The 9851-nt window shown below is 42.2% G+C and overlaps 1 protein-coding gene across 2 annotated transcripts in view; it reads left to right on the plus strand.

Moving 5' to 3' along the window:
• The window catches only part of LOC128877507 (collagen alpha-2(IV) chain-like), a 62133-nt gene that overhangs the window by 22212 nt on the left and 30070 nt on the right, over positions 1-9851 (plus strand). For both annotated transcript variants that reach the window (XM_054124849.1, XM_054124850.1), the window contains exon 2: positions 5916-6101. In XM_054124849.1, coding sequence (XP_053980824.1) covers positions 5916-6101 — 186 coding nt within the window. The remainder of the gene's footprint in view (positions 1-5915; positions 6102-9851) is intronic.

Below are 9851 nucleotides of genomic sequence, written 5' to 3' on the forward strand. Positions count from 1 at the left end.
GTTTCATTTTTCCAAACGCGTTCGACAATTGCCATCGGTATTGCTGATCGACTGATTCAAATTAAAATTTAAATAATCTTTATTACGTCGTTAACATTTATTTTCCATTATTTTTATAAGGCTCAATATCGTTCTCGAATTCCACCGTAAACCTAGAGTCTCCGAAAGCCACGGATGCAACTCGCACCGGCCACAATAATTCTCCGCAAACGGCTCTAACCCACCTCGAATTTCCTGTTTACAACGTAAAGGGTGATTCCCCGATCTGTTTCGCCGATGTGTAAGCCGACCGCTTCGCGAATCGCTCGTCGCCTGAACGTTCAGCAGAAACGTTACGTCGAACGTTTACGCCAGCGCGATTCGATGCAACCGGATCCATTTCGCGCGCTGCAGTATTTTTTTCTGCAATCCCCCGATATCGCGTATTCGAAATCGAAATTCGGAAGCTCGAAAAGCGAGGGAGATCAGCTCGAAAGTGGCTGATGCATTGACTTGTCGGAATTCCGATGATGCGCGAATTCGAGAGTAATTTGATTGGCGACACACGACTCCTGCGGTTCTCGTTTAGTATCGTATGGAAGCGCAGAGCAATTCAGCGATGGGTTTCTGGCTGAGGAATTCGTTCAGGTTAGGCTGGTTCTTTTAGACATTGGTGGAATTGTCGTAAATATTTTGGAGTAAAGCTTTGTGGGAAAATGTACGAGGATGTGCGCGAATAGCAAAAATATATAAAATAGAGTAAATTATTGCATGCTATATATCATATGCAGAGCATAAACACAGACGATCGTAGTTGGACATAAGTAAAACTTGCTTAGTTAAATGATACAAATATTTATTTCGATCTTACTTGATACACGAGGCGTTCATAAATCGTACACAACTATACATATGATAAGAAACAAAAAAGGGGCGTACAATTAATTTGCGCGCTATATTTGAAACTGTGCACTGTAGGATAGTAATATCTTTAACACTACACTGTTCAGAATATAAGACATACTCTAACATAGTAATCTCGTAGTTTGACGCGTTGATCGCCACGTCACCCTTTCACCGGAGAACTCAAAAAATTGTTTCCAAAAGTCAAGCGTCAAAGAAAATTAATTTTTAACGCAACATTCGAATTTCGATTAAATAAATACCACAATAAACGTTCGATTACGTAAGTTTCATTAGTCTATAAACAAAATTTAAACAGAGTAGACATTTTCAAGAGTATTAGTCATCATTAGACATCATGAGAACGATTACAGTAAAATTCTGCAATAAAAAAATTATTTAAAAGCCTCCATACGCATCGAACACGAGTTTCCATTGAACCGAAGTCGCAAGAATCGAATTAGATTCTATCACCGAGTGGAAAATCGAGCACGGTAACGTCCACCGCGGAATTTACCCCCACAATGGCGGTCCGATAAGAGCAATACCGCGTTCACTGTAAACACACGCGTTACCCGCGCTCGCGGAACTTGTTTAACAATACTTAAATTCCGCGTCCCCGACACGGCCATTGTTGGTACGCCTTTATCGCGCCAACGTCCAGGGTACCACGATCGTACTACGAGGAGGGGGTGGGTTCTTAGACGTTGCACCGCCAAGGGGGGTGAATTAAAGTGGCGCATTAAACTCTACAAAAGCGTAATTTGCTTCCAAGTATTCGCCTTCTTTCCGACAAATAAAGCGAAACGCGCGCCCATGTTCGCGAACGGAAAAAGGCGAGTCCAGCACGGAAAGTAATTGGGCTTACACCTGAAGTGGATTTATGGAGATTTATGCGAATAAATAGAGGTTTATGTGGTATCGTAAACGCGAGTTTTATTGTCGTCGGAGGGGGAGGAAGGATTAATTGTCTGCTCTTGTTGTTCTGGCTCCTTTCAATTTCCGCGACGGATAGGTTGCGAATATTATTTTGATTAAAAAGACGGTAGAAATTATTTTGGTTAAAATCTGGACGAGCGTAATTTTTATATAAAATAAGCTTCTCGCCGCGAAGAATCGTCCTCCTTTGAATCCTGACTCTTAGCTTGCTTAATTAACACAATTAATTCCGTCGTTGGAAGTTAGAAAATTTCAACAAATTATTATATTAGCTCGATGATATCGTTCCTCCTGATAGAAAACTCGTTGCGAAAGAACTTGTGGCGACCTCCGGTAGTTTCGCGCCATGCCTCGGGAGAGGAAAAGAAAAACTGTTTACAAGGTTTTATAGGGAATTTCATAGGTCCAGGAACCTCAGCGGTAACATAAATATTTGGACCCGGGGGTCTCGTAAACGTCCGGCATTCGGCGAAAGCGGACAGCAGATGCTGGAAGCTCGCTCTTCACGATTAGATTTACAAGATCACTTCAAAAGTCCTGGAGCACAAGAAATATCTCAAAGATGCTGCAACATTTCTTACGTGTACTTTAAGCGTTATTTTCACGACACGAGATACTAGGAAAACCTTCTGAAGTGGTTCAAGCTAAACGTTTAAAGTATGTAGTTCGGTATGTTGTATAGAAAGACGTTATATAATATTTGTTAAGCAACGAAAGACATAGTTATCTGACGTAGTTATACAGTCAGTCCCATAAATATTCATACTACTCTGTGTCTATCGATGAAGTTTGGCTAAATTGAATAATAGTTTTGGTATCGCCAAAATGAATTTTTCATTACAAATATGTATATGAATACGCTAATAAGCTTGTACACGTATATATTTATATATACATCAAGAAACATACATGTAACATTGTCATTTAATTTAAACAAATTTCTCAATAGACCCAGAGATTTATGGGACATACGAACAAAATTTGTACAATCGCTAGAATAGTATTATTATTTCGTTTGGCACAAGTACGCGTAACTTTTCGTTCTGTTTAGCATAAAATCCGCGATCTATTTATATATCACCACAGTCAAAATAGGAATCGTCACTCGGTTAGCGAAAGCAATAAATCATAGTCATTACGAGAATATTAGAGAGACAGAAACGATTGTTTCACGCGGTTCCGTTGAATGTTTAAACAGTGATTCTATTGATGATGATACATATTCATAAAGCATAAACTTGTCGACAAGGACGGTCTTCTTAGCTTAAGTGGTGCGCTTCGTTCACGATGCAGATTACCAGTCATAACGCGTAACGTAGTGTGCGCGTATTCTGTCGTCTCGTTTAAACACGTCCTTTAGCATTTATCGAATACGCGAGCGTAATGCGTTTACTATCCGCTGTTATGCGAAAGATGTTGGCCGCCCTGGAGCGAGCCGCGCAACAGCTGTTCGATTAATCATCAACCATAGAGCGCGGACGTCGTCGGTGTAATAAACAAATTACGAGTGAAAATTAGACTTGTTACTAGTCGGTACAGACATAACTTTATTCGTAGTTAAGGGTGGTTTTTGTTTAAATGAGAGGAGGTACGAGTTTTTCAAAGAGGGTTAAAATTTCCTGCTTAGAGACGAAGTATGTTCTGTAGACATACTAATATAACTATATATAAATTATATTAGACAGGTGTACTCTACACCGATTGTGTTTTATTAGAACTCAACTCATAAGACACCCCTGGAAATTGTATCTTATATAATTTATATTATATACGTGTGTGTAAACGTATTAATTATCTACAGATCGCTCGAACAGCCTTCTCCCACAAACAAATTAATTAGTCAATGTTCGTTTCGCAAATACCACTCGATTTATATTTCGAAAACGTCGTCCAGCATCTATTTCAATTACGCGTCCGATGATTGTCGCGCAGCACCAGCGATTCCGCGAGTTCTTCAGGGTCTTCCACCCGCCAATTTCGCGACCAGACGAGACATAATTCGCGACAGATCGTCCTATCGCGTAATCGCGATAATATGTCACGGCGCGAACACGTTTCGCTACCGAGCTGAGCGCGTTACGTCATTTCGATGCCTGACCAGAGGGATACTTACATATTTGGAAGATCTCTTTCCTCGGCGAGGTCGTCGCGCGAAAGTAAAAAAGCACGACGAATAAAAAGCGACGAATTATGCAACGCGAGCACGCTGAAATCGAGAAATCTTTGTCGAACCCAAGCCACTTCCCCGGAAAAGTGTCCAAAATGAAATATATACAATTGGAAGAACAGTTGAAAGATTCGCGTGCAACGAACTCAATCTCGACGAGCTTTATTTTCTATTTCTGTTACGGGTAGCGAGAAAGTTCGATTTTTTAATTAGCTCGCAACGAAACCATCGCAACCCGTCGCGATTAAAAGTTACCATCGCTTTTCTTCAGTTTCGCGCATCACTTTTGAAACGTGAAAGTTTAATTGGCGTCCACGCTCCGATTCCGAAACGAGTTTTCGTCGCGTATGTTAATTTAATCGGCGTTCGCTCTTTTTTTTTCTTTTTTTGTTTTTGTTTTTAATGTAAACGTCCATCCAGGTATTCGATCACTTTCGCGGCGCGGACAATTAATTATAAGATCAATGGATCGATGGATCCGATTCCTGGAAGCTTGTTCGTAAAAATTCCGAAGCGACGGTACCTTGACACGCGATTGGAAACGAGGCGACTTGTCACAACCAATTGCGTAGGTGGCGTTAAACTGATGCATTAATGCAACAGTGACCTTGATTCCGCGTAATTTTCAATCGTGGGGGGATTCTGAAGCGCGGCTCCGCTTTTTCTTCTGTTACGTAAAATCGCCGTTATTGAAACGTTCGCTACAGGGTTGGCTCGAATTACGCCAGGCTTCTGTTTTTAAATCACGTAACGATCTTCCTCGATAAACATTCGGTTCGCGAACTCGATCTGGAATCGCGAACGTTTTTGCGAGCTGTTTAAAAACGAACCGGGAACGGCGATAAAGAATGAAAAGACCGATGTTTTGCTTCGCGATGATGTAATTCCTCCTTTTTCACGAATATTTTTAGTAGCTCTCGATTCGCGTACGATGAATTCGAGGGATGCTTCTCGAAGCTCGTATCGAAGGGAAATTATTCAGAGTCGTTCTTCCTCTACAGCGGGAATTTCAAATCCTTCGATGAAGCCAGAATCGATGGAGAGAAATTATTAAAAAAATTTGTTTCCTATGAAATTGCCACGATTAGAGAAAACGAGTTTCGTAGCGACTGTTGTGGAACAGCTACGGTAGCAACGCGATCGCTTCGAGGTTCGTAGCTGGATCGGGGGCAACGGTTAGGTTAACGCTCGAAATTTCTAAATTCGGCTCACAATAAACAACGGAGCACCTGAATAACCAACGTGAATAACCCGCGGAACGTAAACGATGGCTGGTCTACTTTTTTAATAGAAAGAACGCTTTGCAACGTGCTCGTATTACGCGTGGAAGAGGCACGCTGTACGAGGACGGAGTGACATAACCGCGGAAAAGGATGAAAGAAACTCGAGGAAGGAAACACGTGCCGTCGTGTGTACACGATACACACCGCTTGCGAAGTTTCCTCGAAAATGCTGGACGCTCTTAAAGTCTCGTTGACATAAGAACAACTTTCGTCCTACGGGAAGCGCCAGTCCGTTTCCCTTCGCATTATTCATTTAGCGAACAACCGCCTCGAAATGGCCAGAAATATTCTTCTCGAAATAAACAATTCGAGTAGCCTGGGATAAACAGAATCAACGATAGCCAACAATCAATAATTTGTTCGTATACTCTTACGACACTTAAATATAATTTCTCTATACACGCGTGTTTTTTTTAATGATTCTTTTTCGGTGATTCAAATCAGTGGTGCAAATTCAAAAGCAATATTAACTGAATTTGTAATCGATTGACGAGAGTGTATATCGATTATTTACTGTTGGATCGTCTTAATTTCGAATATCTCTGGTTAAATACACAACGAACCGATTTAAGCTACGAACAAGTATGACAAAACTTATTTTAGAACAGAACTTTCTTTCATTTCTGCCCTTTCGTTTGTTCCAGATCTGCAGGGATTCTTACAAATGCAATTGCACGGGAATAAAAGGTGTTGCGGGTTTCATTGGAGTAGCCGGACCAGAAGGACCGGAAGGACTCCCGGGTGACATCGGACCAGACGGTCCCCTCGGTCCGAAGGGCGAAAAAGGAGCCGGAGGAGAGTATGGCGGCGCCGGAGAAAAGGGCTACAGAGTGAGTGAACAATTTAAACATTTTCCAAATTAAAATGAAGTCATTTCTACGAGCGATGCGCTCGTGGAAGACCAAACTCGATTAAAAATGATTTAAACGCGTGGATTTCCTAAAAGTGTCTGAAAGATCTTTCTCGGTCTAAAAGTTGCGAAAACTGTATCGAATCCGTGTAACGACTATCCAACCGCATGCGTTTTCAATTGATCGCTTTAACGTCATCCGAGAAAAAAAACGCACGACGCGAACGCCCACGGCCGGAATTTTTGGTTGTCGATGTAATTATATTTACAACTGTTAACGAGAAGCACAGACAACTCTCTTTTTTTACCGCCGTGAGTCAAACTCAACAGCGGTGGGTGTACGAACGGAGAATAAAACACGACGACGTTACGCAAATCGGTACTATGGCGGATGCTTCTTAATTACTTTCGTGTTTCAAACTCATTTCGACGCGATTCACGCGAATTAACGCCTCGAAATTGGGCGGAATATTCGAGTTTCTTTGGCCGAGCTTCGAGATAAAAAGTATAGCTCGCGTGGGAGAGTTATTCTGCTGATATTTGCAGTTAGATCTTTTAATGCGGATGGTACACAGGTGGAGTGGAATCGAACCCCTCGAGGCATACACATTTTTTACGCTCCTGGATGGTTATGTCAATTTTTAAATTTTTGCTAGCGAACTGTGACAGGTAACGTCGATAAATTACGATAAAATATGCAAAAATTCGTTATCTCTTTTACATTAAATTCGGTTCTATTTTTATGATAGAATAGGTTGAGTTGAATTGGCAGAAATTTAATAGTTACTCCACTCCAGCGCCTCGAACGATGGACCTATTAACTCGCCTACAAGAAATTAATCATACGTCTAAATTAATCTCGTTATTGTTTAAAATAATTCCACGCCGAGGGCTAAACTCCGACACTTAATTGAGACACGATTCGTTGAAAGTGACGACAGCCCGTGGACAATTACCATGGAACCAGTATATGTGCTTTAATCAAGCCCGAGCCACTCAATGTTACAACGACCACCGAAAAACGAAAGGGACGCGAATCTCATTCCGGGGCACAATCAAACGAGGACCAATCGGATCGCGTGATCGCTGCGTGGACCGTTCGGCCGAGCTAACGAGTGCGGCAGATGCGTGTCGGTCGTTTTTTCTTTGTTTTTAATGCAATTATTCCTCGGCAACGGTGTACGCGAAAGAAGAATAATAATACGAAGAAAAAAAAAGAAAAAGAAAAGAAAGATCGCGTGGCATGGCGTCACCACGCAGAAGCGGAACGTTTCCAAATGCGGAGGAAGCGAAGAGCGGCCCGAACGAGAAGAGAATTACCGAACGGACTCCCACGAAGTACGCCCGCACTCGACGCAACGAGAACTATAGTATAGCGATACGTTATTTCGCAACTCGTCAGCCCCTCGCGACATGACTTGACGCGGCATGAAAATGATAGCCTCCGATGAATTATGCGTGGCTATATTTGGGACTATTGGGGCTATATTTGGCAACAAAGGCCGTCTCGATCGCGTCTTGTTGCGTTAGGTTCGTCTGTAACAGGTCGACTCGAAGTAATAGTCGTTTGCCTGTCTTTACAGGACGAGTGACTATAACACTCTTCTGGAACATTTAACGTGGACTCTCTTGCGCGAATCGTCACATTTTTGATAAATGTAGATTCAAATTGTCATCCTCGTCGTGTGACTATATAACTATAGTCACGTGACTAGTAGACTCGAATGGACAATAGTCGTAGACGACGATACGTTTTGATATTCTATAGCATCCATCTTTGACAATTCGGTTCGAAATAATAATCGTTGACTATGCCAAAATGACTGTAAAACTCTTGCACAACAAGGACTGGTTTTCCCAGACTGTATTCCATTGCGTTTCCTTGGTACACTTAGTTTAAGAGGGCGATCCGCGACTATAAGACTCTTCTTAAGTCAATAACAGCAGCAATGTACTCTGGACTGTCTCCGATTTCCTTTATAGTCGAAGCTAGGATGATAATCTCCTTTGTGTGATAATAGAAGCGACTATGAGATGTTTCTAGAGCAAATGGCGGAAGCTGCTTCCCCTTGACCTCATTTTATCACGTTCATCTGTGATAATTCGTGTCGAGAATGCAATTAATGTTAAAAATGCAATCACGCCACGATAGGGACGGTATCTGCAACATTTTTCCTGAGCGGATAACAAAATCTGCATTGCCTTGACTATTCATTTATTGCACTCGTTATCTCGCAATGATAGTCTTCGAGTTGATCGCGCAGCTAGAAGACGCTTCTCGAACAGATAGCTTAACATTGCTTCACCCGAATCGTTCTCGATTACGTTTCTTTTCGGCAGGTGAAACTTTCAACGTAGATGCATAAAATTAATCATATGGAATTAAAGGCTCGCGACGAGCAAGCTGGAACTCTATAATCCAACACCGAGGATTCTCTACGAACGTATTTCATCTCGTTGCCGGTTGGACAATTTAGATTTCGTGTAATCCTGTTTCGTGTGACCCCATTTCAGACTGTTGCGTTTCGACGTCGACGGAGCTTGGCGTGTTTGCACTGTCTCAGACGGAATTTCTCAGCGAGCTGCAAAATCCCTCGCATTTAAATAAACGATTCGCACGTTAAACGACAGGCTAATAATTTGATACATCTCGAGGTTTCTTTGTTCGATATATTTGCTTTGTTCGCGTTTCTATAATATAAAGGTTAAATAGGAAAATGTTCCTATTGGGAAGCATGGCAAACGACGTTTGTGGCGCACGCGCAACTTCGTGCTTCTGTCATCCACGATTCCATAGAAATTCTCGCTGTATCAGAGGGTCGAGAGTGTTTCTCTACCTAGGTGAACCGACTACTATCGATCAGTGGAAATTAAAGCCATACAAATCGAATCAAATTTTACTCCACGGAGCTCGAAGTTTTTGAGTTTGAAGTTCAAACTCCAACGTTTAACGAATGCAATAATTGCGTGTAACGTCACACGTTCAACGTCCAAATTTATTATTTAAATGCTGCGTATGCGGGGTCCGCTCCAACAAAATTTTAATTTTAGTCCCGGGCACGCCGCGTTTGAATGCGACGCGGTCGAACGAGATTACGTTAAATAAGATTACATAAACGTCAAACGAGGTTACGAGAAGAGCGGAGGATGCAGTAACGAGGTGATAAGGAACTTCATCGAAACGCTGCGAAAACGATGTTAAAGGCTCGGTGCATGGCGACCGGCGTGGCCGATTCCTTTAATGAACGTCTATCACTTCGTGGCCAGATAAGAAATTACGAGGGTCCGTTCTCCTCCTTTTTTTACGACACGTACGGATTGCATCTTTACATCGGGATGCCTGCGGCTCCAAACGAGTCGTGGGAATGACGTCACGGCCCTTTCTGGTACCGCTGCACCGAGCGACCTTTTACACCGCTGCAGCGTTGCCAGTATCCCCGATTTTCTCGCAGCCCTGACACTTTTTTTGCCATTTCGAAATATGCGGTAATCGACGACAAATAAACCGCGGTGTCGAGCGTGACTCAAGCGATTTTTGACCAACAGTCCACTCCGAATCTGAGGCGTTTTTAGTCTAAACTTTGGGAACAGGGAAGAAGTAGAAGCGTTAGGATGACCAGGTACTGAAACAGGGATTTTTAAATTCTTTAGAAGATATCCTAAGAAGAAAGTGTACGAACCATAGTGATATGGAAAGAATATTCCCAATTATTATTGGTTAACACTGTTT

The sequence above is a fragment of the Hylaeus volcanicus genome, chromosome 5 (genome assembly GCF_026283585.1).
Source record: "Hylaeus volcanicus isolate JK05 chromosome 5, UHH_iyHylVolc1.0_haploid, whole genome shotgun sequence".
Taxonomy (NCBI): Eukaryota; Metazoa; Arthropoda; class Insecta; order Hymenoptera; family Colletidae; genus Hylaeus; species Hylaeus volcanicus.